At 33.7% G+C, this 27,944-nt stretch overlaps 1 protein-coding gene across 1 annotated transcript in view; it reads left to right on the top strand.

The window, feature by feature from the left end:
• Positions 1 to 27,538, top strand: part of LOC132719668 (synaptojanin-1-like) — a gene marked incomplete at its 3' end in the record, with an annotated part of 60,187 nt that extends 32,649 nt beyond the window's left edge. The window contains 10 exon segments of the mRNA XM_060703478.1: positions 176 to 205; positions 2,525 to 2,683; positions 11,648 to 11,807; positions 12,352 to 12,436; positions 19,700 to 19,900; positions 22,058 to 22,136; positions 25,435 to 25,606; positions 25,905 to 25,997; positions 26,431 to 26,648; positions 27,409 to 27,538. Coding sequence (XP_060559461.1) covers positions 176 to 205; positions 2,525 to 2,683; positions 11,648 to 11,807; positions 12,352 to 12,436; positions 19,700 to 19,900; positions 22,058 to 22,136; positions 25,435 to 25,606; positions 25,905 to 25,997; positions 26,431 to 26,648; positions 27,409 to 27,538 — 1,327 coding nt within the window.
• Positions 27,539 to 27,944: the final 406 nt, after the last annotated feature.

Raw genomic sequence — 27,944 nt, 5'->3', positions numbered from 1 at the left:
GATAGTCACAGATTCAGGATTGGGGTTGAGGAAGATTTAGTGGTGTCACATTTAATTTTCATGTAGAATGAAACTCATGTCAGTAAAATAATTGCTTTGTGTTTCCGAATTTTTAGTATCATTGATTATTATTATAAAGGTCAATTTTTGTTAAGATACTGTATTGCCTTTTCAGCCTGGCCCAAAAATATCTCAAGAGGATAAAGTAATAATACTCTGCCCCTATTTCTATTCAGATAACCATTCTCCCATCTCTAGATAGATGCATTTTCCCCAACATCCTACCATGTATGAAAATATACATTCCCGCATCATTCATACATCTATAAAACCAGGAAATAAGTTAAGCACACCCCGGAAATTTAAAATTGGTGTTGATTGAAAGTACTGCAATGAGATGTCGACTAATTTGAGCTAAGAAATAGTAATTTTATAAGTAGCGATACCAATTTAGCAATCATAAACAAGTAAATTTATGAGTTGTGTTTAGTCTTAACCAAATTATTGAAGCATAAGCAAATATTTTACCAAAAATTTAAGTGTTTGTTGGAGCCTTTACAAAACATTTACTGGCGGATATTTTTGGTTAATATTGTCGATTACGTAAACTTAAATGACATCATACAGCCAAATTTTAAATAAGGTATGTAACCGCCATGTGCCCGAATGATACCCTCAACCCTTCTCCTCATACTACCAGTAAGATGTCTAATGTGATTTTGACGTAAATTTTGCCATTCTTGGAAAGTCAGAGCTAATGTTTCCAGTTGTACGTTGCAGGTTGACTACAGGTGGTTCGTACCATTGCCCAAATGAAATTTAAAATTTCAGTTGTCACAGGTCATGTCAAAATTGAGGCAAAATGCAGGGTGTGCTTAACATATTTCCAGGTGTACATATGCATTTACGTCCTATCATCTATAAAAACATGCATTTCCGAACTTTCTTCTATCAATAAATAGATGCATCTTCCCAATATCCTACAATCCATAAAAAGATACATTCTCCAAACCCTTTCCCATCTAGAAAAGTGATGTATTCCCCCATTACTCAACCACTTATAAAAAGATATATTCCCATGTAATTCTTTAAAAGATGCATTCTCCAAACCCTTTCCCATCTATAAAAAAGATCATTCCTCCATCATTATTCCACTTATAAATAGATGCATTCCCATCTAATTCTTTAAAAAGATACATTGTCCCTCAATATTTTCCCATCTATAAATAGATGCATTTCTCCCACCATTCTTTAATCTGTTATAAGATGCAAACTCTCCCAACATTCTCCAATCTGTAAATAGATGCATTCCCTCATCATTCCCCTACTTAAAAATGGATGCATTCTCCCATCTATAAATAGATGCATTCCTCTATCAGTCCAATCTTAAAAATAAATGCATTTTCCGTTCAGTCTCTATAAATAGATTTATTTCTATAAATAGATGAATTGTCCTAACATTCTCCCATCTCTAATAAGATTCATTCTCCTATCATTATCCCCTTTATAATAAGATGCAATCTCATCCAACATTCTCCGATCTGTAGATAGGTGCCTTCTCTTCCAACATTTTCCCATTTATAAAAAGAAGAATTTTCCAAGCATTCCCTGATCTATAAAAAGATGCATTCTCCCATCTATGTAGTCTTGCATCTGTCAATAGGTTTTTTTTGCCGTGTCCACTCTTAATCTTCCATATATAAATGGAACCTGTCTGTGCCTCAAAAATTTCAGGTATTCCATGATGATAATTAGCCCAGAAAAATACATTTATCTGTCAATCAATCTTAGTCTTCTATTCACTGTTTTAGTATACATCCTATTCCTATATATTATACAGGAATTTTAGTTAGAAGGAGTTTGATAGTGCTTTAAAATTCTATATGATAAAAGAACTCTTACAATTGGGTTATTTCAGAATGGGTAACATTGAACTTGTCCCTGAATTTGTTATGAAGTTCACCAAAGGCTTGCTTCACAGCATTTTCCATTAAGTGAGCATTGTGCCAAGTTTTATATGATTTCTTTCAGCTTTTATTATTGCACATCTGTGCACCATGTCAAACACCATCCTTATCAATTGAACCTTTTTCACTGTTCCAGAATTATTCTAACTTATGACCTATGATTATTAGATATATACCAGAATTCATCGCAAACCCCCCCCCCCCCCCCCAAAAAAAAAAAATAAAAAAGAAAAGAATAAATAATGTGTTTATTGAATGTGTAATATTAAAGAAATAATCTATACACTAAATTAGATAAAGTATTAGAAGTATATATTATAATATGTGAGTAAATTCATTGTACCATATTCTTACAGTTTAAAAATTTTGACAATAATACAGGTAAAATATCACTTAAAAACTATGCTCAAAATTATGTAAATTTGTTGGTAATTGAAGGCATTAAATGCTTTAATGTCATTTACATAGAATGATAGAATGTTAATAAGTTGTAAAAGTAATCATTTGTAAATCATTATGCTTGTTAATGACTCAAAACATGAATATTGATATTTCAGGGGCGTGTCTTACAGTCACATGACTATGTATTTTGGTGCGGAGATTTCAACTATAGGATTGACCTGCCTAATGACGAGGTTAAGGAGCTGATCAAGAATGAGAATTGGGGAGCTCTTCAAGCCATGGATCAACTGAATATACAGAGACAGGAAAATAATGTAAGTGTATTTTCAGTCTGTGAAATTAGGACTTGAATACCAATTATCATGAAATTAGGGCTTAAATACCAATTATCATGAAATTTAAGGACTTAAATACCAAGTAACATGAAATTTTAAGGACGGAAATACCAATAAACATGAAATTAGGACTTAAATACCAATTATCATAAAAAAAAAAAAAAAAAAAAAAAAAAGATACAATTTTATGCCTTCAATTACAATTGTGCAAAGAAACATTTTGGATTCATAAGCTAAAAACTCATTTTCCAGAAGGAATGAACACAAAGTTGTTATACTCAATTAAATAATTCATAAAATATCAATCCACGCTACAAATGCTAGAATTACGCCACATAGATATTCGTTTTTTCCTATTATCATTTTTTATAATTAAACCCTATAGGAAATATTCGTATTTATTAATCCGATATCTATTGTGTCGTTTTTATATTTTGATGCTTTGTTTGGTGCACTTATCTCTTTTATCATGAATTGGAATTGTTCGTATTTGTTCGTTTTTCCGCTAAAGTGGGCGTGACGTTAATTGTAAAATTACGACGTCACGTCCGTTGATATTATTATTATTTATTTACCTTGAAAAAGGCATACATTTGCCGAAACGTTGGAAAAATAAAAAATGATATTATACGTGTTATTGCTGTGACTTTATTATTTTAATACCAATTATCATGAAATTTAAGGACTTAAATACCAGTTATCATGAAATTAGGACTAACATACCAATTATCATTAAATTAGGGCTTAGATACCAATTAACATGAAATTTAAGGACTTAAATACCAATTATCACGAAATTAAGACTGGAATACCAATTAACATGAAATTTAAGGACTTAAATACCAATTATCACGAAATAAGGACTTGAATACCAATTAACATGATATTTAAGGACTGAAATTCCAATAAACATGAAATAAGGACTTGAATACAAATTAACATGAAATAAGGACTTGAATACAAATTAACATGACTGAAGGTTATTATTATTATTTATACATAATTTTATAAAGCAATTACATTGGCTTTTTGAAGCTGTTGTCAAGTGAATTGAAAATCTCTATTCTGTATGATGAAAGCTTTTAACCCTGAACTTATATACGCAGTACTGGAACTTAAATTTTCAAGTCTTTGCCATCATTATAGAGCCAGGCCAACCTGCACCGAAAATCCTCTGTGTTGTCTGTGTAGCAAATTTTGTATTTTGATATTGATATCCCTTAAGCCAGTATATAGACTGGTCCAAATTCAAAGTTGGGCAAATCCATTATTTAGATTGAGGATGATCAGTGTTAGTATGAAGATTTTAGCTGGGTATAAGTCATCTTGTTAAATGTCAGTAATGTTAAACATGTATGTCTGCATGTATTTTTAACAATATTTTGTTGTTCTGGATTGCATATACTTTCAATGGAACCCTTTACCATGCAGTTGCACCATACTCTAATGCCTGTTTATATGTGGCCTCTACAGAGTAGTGGAGACATATAGGGATCACTTCTCTGTCGTCTGTCTGTCCATCTTAAAACTCGTCCAGGGTACTTTTTAGAAACTACTGGTGCAATTTCATCCAAATTTAATAGGAATGATAAGTATCAAGTCTAGTTGAGCATTATTGTAGGCATTTTCCAGTTCAATAATTTTTGTCAGAATTATGGCCCTTTAATGATTTTTATGTCCCCGCCATAAAATGGCTGGGGCATATAGTGTTACCCTGTTCTGTAATTCAGTCATGTTCAGTTTCCGTTCATTATCTTGGTAATGATTGCACACATTGGACTCAAATTTGACATCCATATATCATAGAAAAATGAAGGTCAAATAAGAATTTGGTCATGGTCCGAGTATTTTTGACAAGAGTTGTGCCCCTTGATCAAACTTTCAGTTTCCATTCATTATCTCCCCATAAGTAGTACTCATTCAACTCAAATTTGACATATGGATACGTCAAAGGAATGCAAAGATTCAAGTTCAAATTTGGTCATGGTTTGATAATTTTGGCGGAGATATGTCCCCTTAAGCTTAAAAAAAAAAGTCCGTCTGTCCGTCCGTCAGTCCGTCCGTCCACAAAACTGGATCCCGCGATAATGCAAAAAGTACTGAAAATATTTTAATGAAACTTGATATATGGATAGATGGCAGTATGGAGATTATGCACGTCTTTTTCTTTTCTTCCTATGTTGAAAATTCTGGTTGCTATGGCAACAAATAGACTGAAAATATGGCAAATTTTACACATAATCTGGATCCCGCGATAACGCAAAAAGTACTGAAAATATTTTTATGAAACTTGATATATGGATAGATGACAGTATGGAGATTATGCACGTCTTTTTCTTTTCTTCCTATGTTGAAAATTCTGGTTGCTATGGCAACAAATAGACTGAAAATACGGCAAATTTTACACATAACCTGGATCCAGTGATAACACAAAAAGTACTGAAAATATGTTTATGAAACTTGACATACTGGTAAATGGCAGTATGGAAATTATGCACATCCTTTTTTTACATCCTATGTTGAAAATTCTGGTTGCTATGGCAACAAATAGACTGAATTTCAAGATTTCTGATTCAAGTTTTTAAGTTTTTTCACTATAAGTTCTTTATTTCTTAAGGTATTTTCTTCAAACTTTAAATATAAGTTGCTTGTCATCAACCACATCATATGTGACAAGGTTTACAACTCTAGCACAAAAATTATCAGAATTACCTCCCTTGAACTTAAAATTTTCATTAAAATTTTTTTTTAATAACTTCTTTTTCTGAATGTATCTACTTCAAACTTCATATAAATGTTTCTTATTGTCACTCAACATTTGTGAGTGTTCAATACTCTAGCAAGACTATTAGGGAGAATTATGCCCCTTTTGAACTTAGACTTTTTTTTGAGAAATTGGTAATTTTTACTCCAACTTCTTCAATCATGATAGGATTTTAAAAATGTTATATTTTGATAACAGGGATGTTTAAAAAATAACTTTAGAGTGTCCTTCAGTCCGTCTGTCTGTACATGATAACACAAAAAGTACTGAAAATATGTTTATGAAACTTGACATACTGGTAAATGGCAGTATGGAAATTATGCACATCCTTTTTTTACATCCTATGTTGAAAATTCTGGTTGCTATGGCAACAAATAGACTGAATTTCAAGATTTCTGATTCTAGTTTTTAAGTTTTTTCACTATAAGTTCTTTATTTCTTAAGGTATTTTCTTCAAACTTTAAATATAAGTTGCTTGTCATCAACCACATCATATGTGACAAGGTTTACAACTCTAGCACAAAAATTATCAGAATTACCTCCCTTGAACTTAAAATTTTCATTAAAAATTTTTTTTAATAACTTCTTTTTCTGAATGTATCTACTTCAAACTTCATATAAATGTTTCTTATTGTCACTCAACATTTGTGAGTGTTCAATACTCTAGTAAGACTATTAGGGAGAATTATGCCCCTTTTGAACTTAGACTTTTTTTTTGAGAAATTGGTAATTTTTACTCCAACTTCTTCAATCATGATAGGATTTTAAAAATGTTATATTTTGATAACAGGGATGTTTAAAAAATAACTTTAGAGTGTCCTTCAGTCCATCTGTCTGTACATAAAAACTGTTTCCTGTGATCACTTTTAAAGAACTTTTTCAACAAATTTACTTAAAATAGGAACCTAAGTGAATGGCCAATGGCCCTTCAGAATGTTGCTTGGGCTCTTACCGGTAGGGGACTTATGGATTGCTTGCAATACTATGATAATTGCTTGTTGAATTTGGTCATGGTTTGATGAATTTAATCCCTCTTGAACTTTGAAAAAGTAAGAAATTTTCAGTTTCCATTCATTGTTTCCCCAAAAACTGTACACATTCAACTTATTTTTGGACATATGGATATGATTAAGAAATATGATTAAAAGAACAAAATAAACAATGCATTTTTAGGACTATTAAGGAATCATAAAATAATATGTTGGCCACAAAAAAGTTTGACAAAGCTACGTGCAATACCTTTTTTACGCGAATATCAAAATAATGATATTACATTCTGACGAAAAAAAGACTTATATATGAACATTTATCTCATTCAGTTCATTTCATACAATTATGGAATAAAGAAAAGTAGCAAAACTGTAAAATGTATATCAAAATATTAAACGAAAAATGAAAAAATACATGGTAACACTTGGTAATTATTGTGTAAGAATGTTTTTCAGTCAATTTACCATGCTTATTCTGGATATTTCACTGCCTCATGTTCAGTTGAATAATCCATAATCATAATTGCCACAAATGTAGAAAGCTCTACAAAATAAACAGAAATTGAAAATATTTAAGTGAACTTCCTACCTTTACCGCCATTTTTAAAGCTTGTAGACAGTTTACCGTATTGTTTTAAACGGTCTTGTTTTCATTATATCCTACCTTGAATATTTTAGATTTTACTTTTTGATTTATTACTATACCTGTGTATACTATATTATAATAGTGAGACATAAGAATCAACCTGAATTTTAGAGACAATTTTACATGTGAAACATGTTGGTTTTTTTTTTCAGGGGTATATTAATTTTTTTGAATCGATAACTTTTTTCTAAGGAAGTTGCATAGGTATAGTAAACAAGCCTGTAAGGGTTGTCTTTTATAATTTGCAAATCCAGCATCTACAAATTTAATTTATTCATCATTGCGTTGAAAATTGTTTATTATTTTAGCGCAGTTAATGTCTTGGAATTAAGAAATATGATTTAAAGAACAAAATAAACAATGCATATTTAGGACTTTAAAGGAATCGTAAAATAATATGTTGGCCACAAAAAAGTTCGACAAAGCTTCATTCACAATGCCATGAGTGATATACACCAAGTGATATGGGTTTTATCTCAGGAAATAAAAACCCAGACTTTCACTTATTATCATAAACTATTACAATGACTAATGTAAGAGCATATATCTTAATAAAAAACCAAGACTTTCACTTATTAATATAAACTATTACAATGACTTTATAGAGTACATGTAAAATAACAACGCAAAATATTGACATAATGAAATATCACCATATATCTACTGCCTTACTTATGCAGTTGGGGCTTTTTTGCCTGAGTTTGACTTCTGTATTTGGTAGTTGACGTGGATTGTAAGTGCCGCATGCAGTGTGTTATTTACTTCCTTTTGTACACTTCACAATATTTTACTTTAGAAATATATTTTCCTAATTGTTATGAAAATAAGTATGGATCTTGAAGTATGCTGCTTACATTATGTTTCATGATGTAATTTCTAGGAAATTTTCTTAATTTTTCCCTTAATTTTATAGAAAGTAGGATGGGATTTCAACAACTAATCAAGCGACTTACGCACTCATCCACTTCTCTAAAATATTGTCTCTTAATTATATACTCTTGTTTGGAGTGTCCATTTTTAGCTCGACTTTTGAAGACTTTTGAAAAAAAAAAGTAGAGATATTGCTATAGTCGCGGCGGCTTTGCCGTCCGCAAACTTGTACCTGGATCATAACTTCTTTATTTCTTGGTGTATTGTCTTCATACTTGGCCACAACAACCCTTGGGACAAGACCCCACTAACCTTGACCCTTATCCATAAATAACCTTGACCTTCAAGGTTAAAAGTCCAAATTTTGCTTGTTCATGGTGTTATTGGCTGTAACTTTGTTATTTTTGAATGGATTGTCTTCAAACTTGAACATAATAATCTTCAAGGATATCCCTTAAAAATAACCAGACAGACCTTGACCTTCACTCATAAATGACCTTGACTTTGAAGGTCAAATTATTGAAATTTTCATTTTTTATGCCCCCACAATGTGGGAGCATATAGCGTTGCACTTGTCCGTCCGTATGTCAGTCCGTCCGTCCGTCCGTCAGTCCGTACGTCCCGAAATCTTGTGAACGCAACTCCTCTTAAACCGGATGGCAGATTTTGCTTAAACTTACAGGGATGAACAACCTTAATGTGTAGATGGTAGTAAAGGAAGGAATTTTTGCTGCGACCAAATTTAACAGAATTATATTTGTTGATTTTTTCACTAGATACTATGTAGAAATTTTGTGAACGCAACTCCTCTTAAACCGGATGGCAGATTTTGCTTAAACTTACAGGAATGAACAACCTTCAGGTGTAGATGGTAGTAAAGGAAGGAATTTTCGCTTCGACCGAATTTTACAGAATTATGGCCCTTTGTTGATTTTTTCACTATATACTATGTAGAAATTTTGTGAATGCAACTCTTCTTAAACCGGATGGTAGATTTTGCTTAAACTTCCAGGGATGAACAACCTTAATGTGTAGATGGAAGTAAAGAAAGGAATTTTGCTGCAACCAAATTTAACAGAATTATGGCCCTTTTTTGATTTTTTCATTATATACTATTAGAAATTTTGTGAACGCAACTCCTCTTAAACCGGATGGCAGATTTTGCTTAAACTTCCAGAGATGAACAACCTTAATGTGTAGATGGTAGTAAAGGAAGGAATTTTTGCTGCGAACAAATTTAACAGAATTATGGTCCTTTGTTGATTTTTAGTTTTCAACTTGTGGCACATGTAGTCCAAAAAATATTTGACCTAGAGTCATAAGATTGACAGAACAGTGGCGTGGGGGGGCATCAGTGTCCTATGGACACATTTCTAGTTTGGCTATTATTGGCTGTAACTTTGTTATTATTGAATGGATTGTCTTCAAACTTGAACATAATAATGTTCAAGGATAACCCTAAAGATAACCAGACAGACCTTGACCTTCACTCATTAATGACCTTGACTTTGAAGTTCAAATTATCGAAATTTCATTGTTTTGTCTGTAACTGGCTGTAACTTTGCTATTATTGAAGGGATCAACTTCATATTATAACAGAACATACTTAAGGACAAGACGTTGTGGTTTATCAAACACTTGGGCTGTTTAATGACCTTGACCTTGAAGTTTAAATTACTGAATTCTCAGATTTGTGCATTAAATAACCATATATATTTATTGGTGTGTGTCTGTGTATATATATAATATCATTATCAACAACAACAACAACAACACGTGTCACCACCACCAGGTGACACCACCACATGACACCACCACGTGACTCCACCACGTGACACCACCACGTGACTCCACCACATGACTACCACATGTCACCACCACCACGTGACACCACCATGTGACTCCACCACGTGACTTCATCACATGACTCCACCACTGTCACCACGTGACTCCACCACGTGTATCTATTTATAGAACTTTCTATTTATAGAATTGCTTGTTTTTATTTATAGAATTGCATGTTTCTATTTATAGAATTTTCTATTTATAGAATTGCGTGTTTCTATTTAAAATATATAGACACAACTAATGTGAAAATACAGACCGATTAATTTTATAAAAAGGAAACGTTAAAGATTTTGTTCAAACATTTCTTTGTTTGCTTTTAGAGAAAGTGAAAAGACGAGCGTTGCCCCCGCTCGGCGGTGGCTCTTGTATAAAACAATGATACCCATGTGATGTGATATCTTCCTCGTTATGTTTACATAAAAAGTGTTTATTCCAATTTATATACCATACATATCAGCCACGACATGTAACAATAAAGAGAAATACTTGGAAAACATCTTGACACTGGAAAAAAATGACCAACTAAAAGAATTTATGTAATTGTTTTTGAATTATTTAAAGTACGTAACCGCTGAAACTGTTTTCTGTAGGAAGGACAATATGTCTAGTGTTGTTTGAAGAAATGAAATTAGATTAGTCAACTAATATTTTCCGTTTTTCTTTCTTGGTATATGTACTTAACGATTCAGCAAGTGTTTTGTCAGAGGTTCAAGAACAAGTTTATCAGTTCAGTTTTTACTTAATGTTAAGGCTGTAAAAATGAGTCATTTCTACCCATATCTTTAAAATGTGGAAAACGGTCATCAAGCTGTGAAAAATTTTATTATTATAGTGCAGCAGTTTTTGTTTTTTTTTGCTAACATACAACTGATGCACCCAAGTGGACTGTTTAAAAACTGCACAGCACTGATTGAAAAGCATGTGTTGTATAATTATAAATGTTGGCATCAACTCTGATGTCAAGTTTCTACGATTACAAAAATTTGACCACTAAGTCATAAACACTTTTAATATTAACTACGTAAATAACCAAGGTATATCAAGTGAAAAGATATGAGTTGTTTCTCTTATCTTCAAGTAAAATTGATATCTCCTATGCTAAAACAATACAAATTAAGCTGGAAATGGAATGCTTTTGATCTAAGCTTCATCACAGTATATACTTCAACACATCTTTTGACACATTTACTGTTAAATCTTAACCATTAGTCAGACCATTTTACGGGCGTCCGTGGCCGAGTGGTTAAGGTCGTTGACTTCAAACCACTTGCCCCTCACTGCTGTGGGTTCGAAATCCTACAGGGACTTTGGATTCTTTTATGTGAGGAAGCTATCAAGCTAGCTTACGGAACGTCGGTGGTTCTACTCAGGTGCCCGTTCGTGCCTGAAATAATGCACGGAGGGGCACCTCAGGTCTTCCTCCACCTGTTAAGCTGGAACATCGCGATATGACCTATACTGTGTCGATGTGACGTAAAACCCAAAACATACAAACATACAAAAGACCATTTTACATACGATTTTATGCAGTGAGTTATACAACAGGTTATCGTCACTCGAAAAACTACTGCTAAGAATAGCCTGTCGTCTGCTAGTTCGGAAAGTGTTTACAGCTGTTTTAGCTATCATGAGGTGACACATGTGATCAGTGATCACTGTTGTTGTTTAATACAGTAAGTGAGAGGGGTACATGATTTGGGATGTTGGAATAGTATTATGAAAATTTTTCTTTGTTTGCAGAGACCACAGATGACATATTTGCAAAGATCACACATGACATATAAGCAAATACTGTATCAACTAATAAATGCTTGTATATTTTGTAGACGTTCCAAGGTTTTAAAGAAGCTCTCACAAATTTTGCTCCCACTTACAAGTATGACCAGTTTTGTGACGACTACGATACCAGTGATAAAAGTCGAACACCAGCTTGGACAGACAGGGTTCTGTGGAAACATAATCCATTCATAAAACACCAAAATCCAGGTTTGTTCCATTATTAAATACCAACATACATGTTTGTATCCTCATTATTTACCAAAATCCAGGTTTGTTTTCTCATTATGTACCAAAATCCAGGTTTGTTCTCTCATTAAGTAACAAAATCCAGATTAGTTCTGTCATTAAGTTCCAAAATTCAGGTTTGTTCTCTCATTAAGTACCAAAATCCAGGTTTGTTCTTTCATTAAATACTGGAATCAAGATTTGTCCTCTCATTAAATACTAAAATCAAGGTTTGGTCACTATTTTTATTAAATATCATGGTCAAGTTTTATTTTCACACTGAATACCAACTTCCCTGTTAGTTCTCTCATCAGCAAGGACGTGCCAACTGATCATGGTCTGCAAAATTCACCAATCAGTTAGTAAATATTTTCAAATTTTCCCTTGAAAATAATGAACAAATATGTCCAGATTTAAAGATGGGCGTGTCCATTTTAAGAAATTTAGTACGGAAAGGGTTTAAAACAATAAGGTGTATGTCACAGGATCTGACTTGATAGAATTATTAGGTATGTTTACATTTCAGATGAAGAGGCTATGGATGAAGACCTGGAAGCTTGGCCAAAATTATTGCTATACACAAGATCAGAGCTAAAAACATCTGATCATAGGTAATCATATTTCAAAACTGAAAAGACAACATTCGTTGTTGAAGTTGACTTATATACTGTGTACAAGGCTTTAAGGTAGCTCGCTACTTTCCGACCGAAATTTGACAATATCTCAGTTCTTGATGATTTCTGGTATACAGACATGTAGATATGTAAGCTTTACTTCTGCAGCATTATTTTATAAATAAACAGCGTTACTATGACGTCAAAGCGCCCTCTATCGGTGGCGGCGAAATTGCGTCTTTTTTATCAATAAACATGTCTGTTATTATCAATTTTCATCTAATTTCCTTCATTTTAATTTTATAATGTTCAGTAAATGTATGTCTTTGTAACGATGTCTTTCTTGAACATTTGCTTAATACTCTGCGATTCTACGTTATTTTCCCTCACGTTCTGACGTCCATATTTGATGCAAATATCGCGCGATATCGCAATAAAGATTGTGAAATAATAAAAAATCAACACAGTGAATTTTGCTTTAATTTTTTTAACATGTAGTGAAGTCATAAAAGAAAATATTTATGCAATAAAAATATAGGGTCAACGCGAAAGATATTTTGCTATTACTATTTGAATATAAAATAAAGGGTGAGTAAAACGTAATGTTTTTGGTGACGTCAAATATTTTTCTCAAGGAAATTTTCACGACTTTTTCGATAAATAACATACTGACAGGAATAAAAATGTGTGAAAACCATCAACAACAATAGTTTGTAGACATGTTCCGTAAAAATGTTCTTTTAAAAGTCCTGTCAGATGCCTGCATTTCGATGAATATCTTCAATTATATACATGTACAACAAATCAGGGTATAACTGTCTGCAAAAGTTGGTATCAATCGCTGAAAAACTGCAACGAATGGATATAAATACCTCGAGGACTGAAAGACAATTCAGAATATTGAAAGATATAATTAAAGGGCCACCTAAGTGGAAATTATAAAAATATAAATTTTGCAAAGAATGTCAGAAAAAAAGAATGAAAAGGCTGGTGCAGTCGCAATGTCATCATGTTATGTGTATCTCGGTACTACACAAACTTCCATGTTATCATATGTAACAATTTTGAATTGTATATATCAGTTAGTAGGAACAGAGACATAGATAACATCTATGTCTGTGGTAGGAAATAAATCAAATTTACGTTTCAAAAATATATGATCAACTGGAAGTAGCAACGATTTGTACGTAGGTAGTCTTAATTATATTATAAAATCTAGCAGACATTTAATTCAAAAATATCTACATGTATAAAAATTTATTTATTAACAGCCATCAGGTATTCTATTTTCTCTCGCAGCTAAATACCCTGCACTAAGAGTAAGCGTGAGACTCAGATTTAAAGCAGGAATCACGCTCTCATGCTATGGCTTTAATTTCTCACGTATTTCACATGATTACAGATGTTCTTATTTATTTTAAACTAGCTGACTCGCAGTATGCGTTTACTAGCGCATCTTTGAGGCGACCTGAAGCCGCGATCATTTCTCGATTAAAGGCGAAAGTTCCGTTGATTTATTTTGTATGTTCAGAAGCGGACAATTTTGCATATCAAATACAGATTCCCTTGTATTGAGGACCATGTAGGACCCTCAATTTTTGAGAATATGGTTGTGGGAGAAGCTCGTTTTTTGTCTGCACATAATGCAGTGCTATGTAGAGCCTATGAAAATAATGAACTATGCATTTTATGTTTTATATCTTCTTTTTTTTAATATTGGGTTTAACGCCGCTTTCAACAGTATTTCAATTTAAGCGGAGGGAATTTAACGAAACCAGTGTTTCTCACAGTATCAACTTCTCTTTGGAAATGAATGACAGCAGTCCGAGGTGGACCTTGAAACATTTCATACACAGTAAACAATTCTAAAGGATAATCTATTAGTACAATACGCAATCGTGTCTCGAATCCATGCCTTCCGAATTCAGCGTAAGATCACTTTACCGATTACAACGTATCAACAGAAGAATATTCAAAGTAAAAAAAACCTGATTATGATCTCCGTTAATAAGGGAGAAGTCCATTTTATTGCTAACATCATAATCACGTGTTGTGAGGTTGTTTTTTTTCTTGTTTTTTTATTTTTGTTTTAAAGCAAACTGTATTGTATTAAAAAATGAACAAGATAACGTCAACATAATACATTATTCGTATTCAGTGGTAACAAAAGTTGCACAAGTTATTTAATAATAATATTTTGTATTTAATTAAAATATACAGTATAACCTTTACATAGAAATGCCCTTTGTTGCCTAGAGTGGTTGCTCTACAGAGGTAAAATGTAGTGGAACTCTTTAGAAATAAATAATACTTTGAGGGCCGCTATGTTATACTGTACAGTAATGAAAAAGCGGTAATGAATCCGAGTTGAGTAATGGTTATATTAGGTGTTTCACATTCGAGTCTGCAGTTGCGAATATGCTTATATATTTTTTTATTCAGTATGATTTTGCTTCAAAAATAGTTTATAGTTTGTCACATAAGTGCTCATTTTCTAATTATCATGACATTTTAATTAGATTATATAGAGGATATTTGTTTGTTTTGCATGTAAGATTGAAATATAATTTCACTGAGTGAACACCAGATGCAATATTTTCACGAGTGGCGTAGCCACGAGTGAAAATATAATAGCTGGTGTTCACGAATGAAATATATTTCAATCTTATATGTAAAACAAATAAATTTTCTTTTTATTTCATGCGTTTTAAGTAATTTTAAGTAATTTTTACTGATTTTGCCGCGTAACGTCGCACATTCTCCTTCGTGACGTCATCACATCATGACGTCACATCAACAAATTTGAAATAAAGTTCTGTTAAATTTCTCTAATTTTGTTACATTTTTAGCATAATGTATGGTGACATCGACTTTCTTTTCCGAAAGAAGCAAAATTTACGCATGACGGCATTTATTTTTGCCTGTTATTCCATTCAGTTTTGATTTTCTTTTCATCATTCAGATATAGTCCGGCTACAGTGAAAATTATATTTTATAAATTTCACTAGTGGTTTATCAGAATATAATCATCTGATATATTACAATAAAACACTGGAAAGCATGAAATAAAATTATATAATCTATGTATTGCACAGACTTAGAAATGGTAAGCAAAAATAAAAACAAAATAAAGGTTTTTGTTTCTTGTACAGTTTGTTTTTAAATATTCTTAAAGGGACTCCACTGAGATTGAAAAGCTAAACACATAACATTTGAATTTCTTACATAAATGAGCTGGGCACTTTAAACAGAAATATATGCAAAGATAGTTAAGAAATATACTTTGAAATAAATTGAAAATCGTATTTTTATGCTTTTGTTAGCCTGATTTGGATGAAAAGCGTTTAAACACTTTTTATGCCCCCGCCATGTAATGGCCGGGGCATAAAGTGTTACCCTGTTCCGTCATTCCGTCCTTCCGTCCTTCCATCCTTCCGTCCTTCTGTCATTCTGTCATTATAAGTTTCCGTTCATTATCTTTAGAACGGTTGGACACATTCAACTCAAATTTGACATATGGATATGTCATGAGAAAATACAGGTCAAGATCGAATTTGGTCATGGTTCGATGAGTTTTGGCAGAGTTATGCCCCTTTTACTTTGAAAATAATATGAAATTTTCAGTTTCCGTTCATTATCTCCCTCAAGGTACGTGTACACATTCAACTCAAACGTGACATATGGATGCATCAAAGGAATGCGCAGGTCAAGTTCAAATTTGGTCATGGTTCAATGATTTTTGGCAGAGTTATGCCCCTTTCACTTTGAAAGTAATATGAAATTTTAAGTTTCCGTTTATTATCTCCCCAATGGTACAACACATTCAACTCAAATTTGACATATGGATATGTTTTTGGAATGCCCAGGCCAAGTTCGAATTTGGTCATGGTTCAATGATTTTTGGCAGAGTAATGCCCCCTTTCACTTTGAAAGTAATATGAAATTTACAGTTTCTGTTCATTATCTACCCAACAGTGTTACATATTCAACTTTAATTTGACGTATGGATATGTCAAAGGAATGGGCAGGTCAAGTTGGAATTTGGTCATGGTTTGATGATTTTTTGGCAGAGTTATGTCCCTTTCACTTTGAAAATAATATAGATACATCTTAGGAATAAGCAGTTTAAGTTTGAATTTGGTCGTGGTTCAATGATTTTAGACAAACTTATCTTTCCTGAATGTTGGAAAAATTTTGAACTTTCAGTTTCAGTACTCATTCTTTTAGCCATTTTTTTGGCTACAAATATACAATATGCTATTTCTAAAAGGTTAAGACTGAATAATTTCAGTGCCTTGAACATTGTATGGAAATGGTTTGTGTTAACATTGAAAAGTTTTAAGGGCTTTGAACTTAAAATGAAAAAAATTATTAATGCACCATCTGAAATTTTGGCTGCATGCGGGGGCATCCGTGGCATGATGACACATTTCTAGTCATTTTGAATAATTATTCTGGAAAAACGAAGTGCGCGAATGCTCTGAAATTTTGCACAAAGATTTGTGGTGTAAACCTACATCAAATGGTACATTTATCTGGAAAAAATATTTTCAGTTCCATCATGTCAAAATACCTCAGTCCCTTTAACATATTTGAATATTATTTCTGAATTTTATTTATCACTTATTTCGGCACATTTGTATGCATATCTATTTGAATTGTATTTTTACGATGTGTTTTGACACCGAGGCTCGTCTGCCTTTATGTGATTTTATGCTGAATGTAACGTAAAATAAACATTCTACGGGTATAAGCTAAGCGACCTTATTAACCAGGTTTTCAACGAACACCGGGTTATTGTAATGCCGAAGTCTGCGGGTGGGCCGGCAGGCGGGCCGGCAGGCGGGCCGGCGTCAACTTTTGGTTTCCGCTGAATAACTTTAGTTTGCTTTGGCCTATTGACACCAAACTTGGTGTGTAGGTAGCTTATATCAAGAGGCAGCTTGGGATTGCTACCCAGGTGTCTGTGATCAAGGTCAAGGTCACTGTAACTAAAAATAGAAATTCAGTTTCCGCTTAGTAACTTGAGTTTGCTTTGGCCTAATGACACCAAACTTGGTGTATGGATAGCTTATATTAAGAGGCAGCTTGGGATTGCTACCCAGGTGTCTGTGATCAAGGTCACTGTTACTAAAAATAGAAATTCAGTTTCCGCTCAATAACTTGAGTTTGCTTTGGCCTATTTACACCAAACTTGGGTGTATGGATAGGTTGTATCTAGAGGCAGCTTGGGATTGCTGCCCAGGTGTCTGTGATCTAGGTCAAGGTCACTGTTACTAAAAATAGAAATTCAGTTTTCCGCACAATAACTTGAGATTGCTTTGGCCTAATGACACCAAACTTGGTGTATGGATAGGTTATATTAAGAGGCAGCTTGGATTGCTACCCAGGTGTCTGTGATCAAGGTCAAGGTCACTGTTACTTAAAATAGAAATTCAGTTTCTGCTCAATAACTTGAGTTTGCTTTGGCCTATTGACACCAAACTTGATGAATGGGTAGCTTATATCAAGAGGCAGCTTGGGATTGCTACCCAGGTGTCTGTGATCAAGGTTAATGCATTTAGTTTTCATGTTATAACTTGAGTTTGCTTTGACCTTTTGACACCGAACTTGCTGAGTGGCAGCTTTGGATTGCTACTTAGATATCTGGGAGCAAGGTCAAGGTAATTTGCTTACAATAGAATTTTTAGTATCTACTCAATAACTTCAGTGCACTTTGACCTATTGTTTGCTGTCACATCAAAACTTGGTCGTTGAAAACCTGGTTTTCGTCGCATTGCGGCGCTTCTTGTATTCTTACTACATTCATACAGCAATATGTGAATCTTATTTTTTGCGCTAAAACTAGTTAATTCATATAATAATATAACACTTTAACAACATCACATTATAAAATTAGAATTAAAAGATGTATGAGACTGTGTCGTGCAAATTAGAAAAGTATTTAAAAAGGAATTGTCGGATAAAGCATTGTAAATGTGCTCATCTAGCGCATGCTTTCAATGAGAAAATAATCAACAATTTAAAAAATATACATTTCATCAAGTCCCTGTGTTGTTTATACTTACTATCGTAATGTTTGACGTAAGAAAATTGTTATTTGGTATTATTCTTTGAACTCCAACAACTATTAACATCACCAAAATCATAACGTTTCACTCGCCCTTATTTTATTTTAAAACAGTTATAGCAAAATATCTTACGCGTTGACCCTATATTTTTATTGCATAAATATTTTTCCGTCACTATCTCACTACACGCTCGGAAAATTATAGCAAAATTCACCGTGTTGAATTTTTTTTATTACACAATCTTTAATGCGATATCGCGCGATATTTGCATCAAATATGGACGTCAGAAAGTAGAGAAAAATGACGTAAAATCTCAGACTATTAAGTAAATGTTAAAGAAAGACATCATTACAAAGACATACATTTACTGAACATTATGATATTAAAATGAAGGAAATCGGATGAAAATTGATAAGAACAGACCGGTTTATTGATAAAAAAGACGCAATTTCACCGCCACCGATAGAGGGCGCTTTGACGTCAGAGTAACGCTGTTTATTTATAAAATAATACTGCAGAAGTAAAGCTCACATATTTATATGTTTGCATACCTAAAATCATCAAGATCTGAGATGTTGTCATATTTCGGTCAGAAAGTAGCGAGCTACCTTAAATTATACTGTAGAATGCTTTAAATTCAAGCTGTCCAAATTTGCCATTTTGTCAAAACAGTATATTTCTTCATTCGCCTATTTATGAATTTGTTATCATCATATCAAAAATCAAAAGGATTGCTATATGAAATAAGATATTCGATATTTCATGCTAACATATATACACATGTATAAGTTATTTCAGATCTACCATTAAGCTATTATTATCATTTCAGGCCAGTTATTTCAGATATATCATTAAGCTATTATTATCATTTCAGGCCAGTTATTTCAGATATATCATTAAGCTATTATTATCATTTCAGGCCAGTTATTTCAGATATATCATTAAGCTATTATCATCATTTCAGGCCAGTTATTTCAGATCTACCATTAAGCTATTATCATTATTTCAGGCCAGTTATTTCAGATATATCATTAAGCTATTATTATCATTTCAGGCCAGTTATTTCAGATCTACCATTAAGCTATTATTATCATTTCAGGCCAGTTATTTCAGATCTACCATTAAGCTATTATCATTATTTCAGGCCAGTTATTTCAGATATATTATTAAGCTATTATCATCATTTCAGGCCAGTTATGGGACTGTTTGATGTACAGGTGATGTCTGTTAAGGAGAGAGAAAGAGACCAGGTGTTTGAGGAGGTTTTATCTGTACAGGGACCACAAGATGCTACAGTTATTATATCCTCTGAAAATGGTGAATTTGATGATGACCTGGTGGATGAAATAGTGGGGACTTTCTCAGAATTTGGAGAAATAATCTTAGTGAGGTTAATAGTTACTTTTTTCATTTTTAGCTCACCTGTCAGAAAATGACAAGGTGAGCTTTTGCGATCACAATTCGACCGGTGTCAGTCCGGCATCCATAAGTAGTCCATCCGTAAACATTTACTTTAAACGACATCTCCTTATAAACCACAAAGCCGATTTCATCCAAACTTCAAAGAAATGTTTCTTTGGTGGTCACCTTTGAAAGAATTTAATTCCATGCAGAACAAAAAACTTCTCTTAAAACCCAAAGAGCTAGAATTTAAGATATTTAGCACGAAACATTTTCTAATGAGTGTCTATTAAGTTTATTCAAATAAAGCCCTGGGGACAAAATTGGCCAGCCCAAAGGGTCATTGATTTTCCTTATATGTATATTGTAAAAACAAAAGTCTTCTTTGAAAAAACCCGAAGAGCTAGAGCTTAGATATTTAATATTAAATATTTTATAGTGTGTGCTAACAAGTTTGTTCAAATAAAAGCCCTGGGGTCAAAATTGTCCATATCCCAGGGGGGTCATTGATTTTTCTTATATGTACACATCTTTTTGAACTGTTAGTTTCCCTTAGAAATAGCAACAAGTTATGTTTTTACACACACACTATTTCAGATACAAATATAGACTTTGTGAAATCAGTTTAAGAGTTAAATTTTGCATCTGCATTTTTATGCCCCCACAATGTGGGTGCATATAGCGTTGCACTTGTCCGTCCGTCAGTCCGTCCGTCCGTACGTCCCGAAATCTTGTGAACGCAACTCCTCTTTAACCGGATGGCAGATTTTGCTTAAACTTACAGGGATGAACAACCTTAATATGTAGATGGTAGTAAAGGAAGGAATTTTTGCTGTGACCAAATTTAAGAGAATTATGGCCCTTTGTTGATTTTTTTACTAGATACTATATAGAAATTTTGTGAACGCAACTACTCTTAAACCAGATGACAGATTTTGCTTAAACTTACAGGGATGAACAACCTTAATGTGTAGATGGTAGTAAAGGAAGGAATTTTTGCTGCTACCAAATTTAACAGAATTATGGCCCTTTGTTGATTTTTTCACTATATACTATGTAGAAATTTTGTGACCGCAACTCCTCTTAAACAGGATGGCAAATTTTGCTTAAACTTACAGGGATGAACAACCTTAAGGTGTAGATGGTAGTAAAGGAAGGAATTTTTGATGCGACCAAATTTTACAGAATTATGGCCCTTTGTTGATTTTTTCACTATATACTATGTAGAAATTTTGTGAACGCAACTCCTCTTAAACCGGGTGGCAGATTTTGCTTAAACTTACAGGGATGAACAATCTTAAGGTGTAGATGGTAGTAAAGGAAGGAATTTTCGCTGTGACCAAATTTTACAGAATTATGGCCCTTTGTTGATTTTTTCACTATATACTATGTAGAAATTTTGTGAATGCAACTCCTCTTAAACCAAATGGCAGATTTTGCTTAAACTTCCAGGGATGAACAACCTTAATGTGTAGATGGTTTTAAAGTAAGGAATTTTTGCTGCGACCAAATTTAACAGAATTATGGCCTTTTGTTGATTTTTAGTTTTCAACTTGTGGCACATGTAGTCCAAAAAATATTTGACCTAGAGTCATAAGATTGACAGAACAGTGGCGTGTGGGGGCATCCGTGTCCTATGGACACATTTCTAGTTTTATTCTTTTACAATATTACTTGGTCCTTGTCATGGAGAGTTTTTATTTTCAGGTGAGCGATTTCAGGGCCATCGTGACCCTCTTGTTTTATACTTTACAATATTACTTGTTCTTTGTCATGGAGAGTTTTTATATTCAGAAGAGCGATTTCAGGGCCATCATGACCCTCTTGTTTAGAAAGTTAATATAAGATTTCCCAGGCATGAATAAGTTATCTTAATTACAGCAAAATTTATACAGTTTGGTCAGACTGCCCAGAATATTGTGCACATTGGCTTGACTTTATCCTTAGGAAAGAGATCTTTTATTTTTACCAGAAGCAATTTGTATTAAAAAAAAATAACAAAAAAGAGTGAAGCTTCTTACAAAATGATTTGCCAACTAACCTGACTATACCTGTGGTATGGGTTTCTTTGATAATTTTCAACTAGCATTGTGAAGCTTTTTAGCTGCCTGTCATTGTTATAAAATTGAGTTGTTTTTTTCTTCAGATTTGTTGATGAGGACATGTGGTTAATATTTAAGAATGGTCAAATGGTTTTAGAAGCTGTACAACAGGATAAATTAGAGGTTAGCAATTTGTAAGATGTCAAGATGTATCATAAAAATCATTACATGTGTAAAATATCAAACAATTGTGTAGGAAATATATTTTTTTTATTTTTAGCTTGACTGTTTGATGAATAAGAAAGATATTTTGCTCACCTAGCCATCTGTGTCACATTTTGGTTAAGTTTTTAGGTGCAAGTTGGTATCTCAAAAACTACAGAGGGAATGGGGCTTACTTGAGAGCATAATTGGAGGTCACTGACCAAGGTCCATAACTCTGACATGGATTTTAACGGAATTATGACCCCTTTTTGAACTTATTATATTAAGCACATAGAATAGTAGAGCACACTGTCATGTGGAAAGCTCTTGTTTTAAAAAAGGTATAGAAATTTGATCTAAGAATAATTATTTTCATATTTTTAAAGGGTTTATTATGCCACCGCAGCATCTGCGATGCGGTGGCATATAGCGATTCACCTGTGTGTTTGTTTGTGTGTTTGTTATATAGATTATATAGTGAACTTAAAAAATCTTCTTGTAAAAAAACACTAGTCCAATTTCAACCAAACTTGGCAGGATTGATCCTTGGGTGAAGGGCTTCCAAAGTTGTTCAAAGAAAATCATTTCATGCAGAAATCTGGTTGCCATGGCAACCAAAAGCAATTATAAGAATAAATTTAAAAAATCTTCTTGTAAAGACCCAAAAGGCCTTGAGCTTAGATATTTTGAATAAGGCATTGTCTGGTAGACCTCTACCAAGATTGTTCAAATTATAGCCCTTTGGTCAAAATCGGCCCCGCCCCCGGGGGTCATTGATTTTCGCTATATGTACATATTGTAAAAACTTAAAATACCTTCTTGTAAAGACCCAAAAGGCCTAGAGCTTAGATATTTTGCACAAGGCATTGTCTGGTAGACCTCTACCAAGATTGTTCAAGTTATTGCCCCTGGGGCCAAAATCGGCCCCGCCACAGGGGTCATTGATTTTCACTATATGTACATATAGTACAAACTTAAAATACCTTCTAAAGACCTAAAAGGCCTAGATTGTTCAAATTATAGCCCTTTGGTCAAAATCGGCCCCGCCCCCCGGGGGTCATTGATTTTCGCTATATGTACATATTGTAAAAACTTAAAATACCTTCTTGTAAAGACCCAAAAGGCCTAGAGCTTAGATATTTTGCACAAGGCATTGTCTGGTAGACCTCTACCAAGATTGTTCAAGTTATAGCCCCTGGGGCCAAAATCGGCCCCGCCACAGGGGTCATTGATTTTCACTATATGTACATATAGTACAAACTTAAAATACCTTCTAAAGACCTAAAAGGCCTAGATTGTTCAAATTATAGCCCTGGGGTCAAAATCGGCCCCACCCCGGGGGTCATTGGTTTTCCTTATATGTATATAGTAAAAACATATAGTAAAAACTTTAAAAAAATCTTTTAGCAATTGACAAATGCTAGAGGTTAGATATTTTGCATGAAACATTGTGTAGTGAACCTCTAGCAAGATTGTTCAAATTATAGCCCTGGGGTTAAAATTGCCCCCGCCCCGGGGGTCATTGATTTTCAATATATGTACATATAGTAAAAACTTAAAATACCTTCTAAAGACCCAAAAAGCCTAAATTGTTCAAATTATAGCCCTGGGGTCAAAATCGGCCCCACCCCGGGGGTCATTGGTTTTCCTTATATGTTTATAGTAAAAACATATAGTAAGAACTTTTAAAAAGATCGTTTAGCAATTGACAAATGCTAGAGGTTAAATATTTTGCATGAAACATTGTGTAGTGAACCTCTAGCAAGATTTTTCAAATTAAAGCCCTGGGGTCAAAATTGCCCCCGCCCCGGGGGTCATTGATTTTCAATATATACATATATATAGTAAAAAATCAAAAAAAATCTTATTGTCTGAAGGTACAAGGCTAAGAGCTTTAACATTTGTTAAATGATATCATCTATAGGTACTCTACCAAATTTGTTCAAATTTTGCCTCTAGTGTCAAAATTAGCCCTGCCCCGGGGGCCAGAGATTTTCCCTTTATGTGTATATTAAAAACTTAAAACATCATCCTCTCTAAATTTACAAAGGCTAGAGTTAAGATATTTTGCATGAAACATTGCGAAATGAAACTCTACCAAGATTGTTCAAATTATAGCCCTGGGGTCAAAATTGGTTTCGCCCCGGGGTCATTGATTTTCATTATGTACATATAGTAAAAAAAATAAAATATTTTTGTCTGAAGGTACAAGGCATAGAGCTTTGATGTTTGCTATATAATATAATCTATAGGTCCTCTACCAAAGTTGTTTAAATTTTCCCCTGGTGTCAAAATTGGCCCTGCCCGGGGGCAGTGATTCTCATTATGTACACATAGTAAAAACAGAAAATAAAACAAATATTTTCTGAATGGGAGAAAGCTACAGCTTGGATATTTGACTTGAAATGTTGTTTGGTGGACCTGTATCAAGATTGTTTTGAATTAAATCCTTGGGTCAAAGTTTTGCCTTGCCCAAGGGGACAGTGACCTACTTTCTTGTCCTTTGATGTACAGCAATGAAATTTAGACCATGTGCACAGTTTTAGTTGTAAAATTGAACTTTGATATCTGGTGACCTAGATTTTGATGATGTGACCTACTTTCTTGTCCTTTGAAATTTGAACCATGTGCACAGATTAAGATGTGAAGTGAACTTTGATATCAGCTGACCTAGATTTTGACAAAGTGTCTTACTGTGTTGTCCTTTGATGTGGTCATGAAATTTAGGCTGTGTGAAATATGACTTTCACAACCAAATTCACTAGACTCAAGTGCATTGATATATTCCTACTCTGATCTTTTATTGGAATAAAATTAAAGATTTAACCACTAATCTGATAATAGATAGGTCAGGGATCTATGCATTATGACAATCTTCAATTGTATAGAAACAAAAAAAAATCTGTTCCTACACTACTATTTAGTGTTGTATTAATGCGGTGGCATAGCATTTTTCTCTAATGCTATCTTGTTTTTAAAATTACCATATTAAGTCCGGTTCAAAAACATTGTGATCATTCTTCATTCTTTTTCAGCTGTAAGTGTTCTACATTAAATAGTTACACACACTATTCTTATGCTGATGCTAGTAAGCTTGACAATGGGGGTGGGGGGGGGGGGGGTGGGCTTAATTCATCTTGGATCAAACCATTCATGTTTTTTGAAGGGGTAAAATTTCAAAGACAATATTGACTGAATATTGACCTATTTAGAGCATGATCAGAGGGCATGGATTTAAGGTAATAAAGTCTTACATTTTTCATTGTGATATTTTTAGATAGCTGGAAAGAAAATCAGTGTACGTTTAAAGACAGCCAACTGGAAAGAAATAAACCTGCTTGAACTTAGGGCATCGTCCCTGCAGACAGAGCCTCTCTTTAACACCACAACTAATAGTTTACTTGGCGAGGATTTTGAAATTGCCGACATCGATTGTTATGATAGTGAAGGTATGAACAAATTTCTGTGCTAGCTCTGGTCATAAATTTAGACATGTTTTATATTAAGCTTTATTATGAAGAATTTCCTCATAGCTATATTGGTAAGTGCAATGTGTAAAGCCTGCCATTTTCGTCGGCCTCTTAATTCACAAATGTTTGTGGAAAATATATAGAGGGTCCATGAATTTGTTTGTTTCTAGTAAATATGGAAAAGTTATTGTGTAAGAGCTTTTATATTTAGTATCTCATTAAAAATTGTACAATATGTTTTGAATGTCAAATATATAAATAGAAATATTAAATACAGGTGATGATGATGACGATGATGGTGAAGAAGACCAAGAACCATTACCAGAACCCCTACACCCATCCCGGTCCGCTAGCAGTTCTCCGCATTCAGGTAGTGATCATTCTTTTTTTAGGTATAGACATTTTACACTGTACAAACAACTTTCTACCCAATGAATAGACAACCGATTGAAACATGGTCTTCAATCTTCACTGGATAATTACCCCCTATTGCTTTTTGAGTCACAATAGACTTGAACTCACGGTCACAATAGCCTTGAACTCTAGGTCAAAATAGTCATGAACTCAAGGTCATTATTGCCTTGAACTCAAGGTCACAATAGCCTTGAACTCAAAGTCACAGTGGCATTGAACCTAAAAAGATTTTTCTGCTCAACAACTTAAAACTCATTTGACTAACAGACCTCAGACTTCATCAGATTACCATCCGATAGAAGACTTTTTAAAGCAGCACGCCTCCAGATTCATTTTTCAATTTTCATGAAAATATTAGAAATGTTCTAAATTTAAAGTTACCTTCACAGGAACACCAAGTCCTGCAGAAGCCATGATGTTATCTGGCTCAAACACAAGTTTAGAGAAGGCCGGTGTTCCCCCACCACGTCCGCAACCAGCCAGTCGATCAAGGCCACCACCACCTGCTGCCAGGCCAAGGGAGACCACTCCTCCACAACAACAAAATATTGCAGACACGCTTATTGTCCCTGAACAAGTTTCAAAAGTAAGAGGAGCTGCACCAGAGGTAATTATTCTTGCTATTTTTAGAATGCATGTTTAAATTTGAGTTCATATTATAAAATTCAAAGGCCAAAACATGGTCTGTGGTTTTGAACACATATGCCAAGACATATGTGTATTAAAACATTTCTTACATATGGGAATGTAAAGTATTTCATCTATCAGTAATTGCTTGAAAGTTGCTATTTATATTGCTGTATATTACTGGTGGAATGACTAGAATGATAACCACTTATGGATATAAATGTTTGTTTGTTGGTTTCATTTTACGCCTTTTCCTAACAGTATTTCAGTCATATAGGCAGGTAGTTTCCTAACCATCGTTCCTGGAGAGTTACACTAGTACTAAACTACCTTCCTCCGCGCTAAACTACCAAAGCATCTCTCGGGGATCGAACCCACGCCAGAGAGGTAACTGGATTAGAAGTCATCAACTTTAACCCCTCGACCATGGAGGCGAAATAATTTGATGTATTCATGTAAAAACCATAAAAACAACATTTGAGAAAGAGTTTAATAAAACTACTTTTTTCTGAAACAACAAAAAAATTTTGTCTGGTTTGAATAATTTTCACATATTTTTACAAAATTCCAAAGTATTTTAGTAAAAGTCTAAAAGTAAAGTTTATTGTATGTTCAAATTAAAGAAATCTTTTATGTAAATTAGTATAATAGATTAACCAAAGTTGTTAAATTTTATTATTCCAAAATCATATTTACTGTAAATTTGTGTAAAATATTAGTTTGTTATTTTTTTCCTATAGCAATCTGTAAATAAGCCTGGGCCTCCACAGAGACCAGGCCCTCCAGCTAAGCCCCCACCCCCTCAGCGACCCCCAGGAGGGCCTCCAAGACCATCAGCAGGAGCACCAGGAGCTCAATCCAAACCACCAAGTAAGCATGAGTATTGAAGAAAAATATTATATGAACAGGCTTCCTATTTAGGGGAAGCTAGCACAATAGAACAAGGAGGAGGGGTACATCTAGAAGTAAACAGAACAGTCCTCATTCCATTTTAATGGAAGAGTCAATGGTTCTCTATTATCATCAAAGAAAATAACAAAAGAAATTGCCAGTGATCCGGGTCATTCAATTCTGGTTGTATTTGTGTATAAAGATGATTGATATCTGTAGCAGTGGTATCCATGGCAACTGTTAAAAAATTACCTACCTTTCACTACTATGGATGTTCTGTCACATCCCAAATTATACTTATATTTCACATAGATGCCCTCCACTTCTATTATACCCAGATTGCAAGATTTATTTTTAAGGCAGTGAAAAATATGGAAAAATGTCA

The sequence above is a fragment of the Ruditapes philippinarum genome, unplaced genomic scaffold (genome assembly GCF_026571515.1).
Source record: "Ruditapes philippinarum isolate M1 unplaced genomic scaffold, ASM2657151v2 ctg1987_1_1_1_1, whole genome shotgun sequence".
Lineage (NCBI taxonomy): Eukaryota > Metazoa > Mollusca > Bivalvia > Venerida > Veneridae > Ruditapes > Ruditapes philippinarum.
The sequence above is the reverse complement of the archived record's forward strand: the minus strand, read 5'-3'. Positions and strand labels throughout refer to the sequence as shown.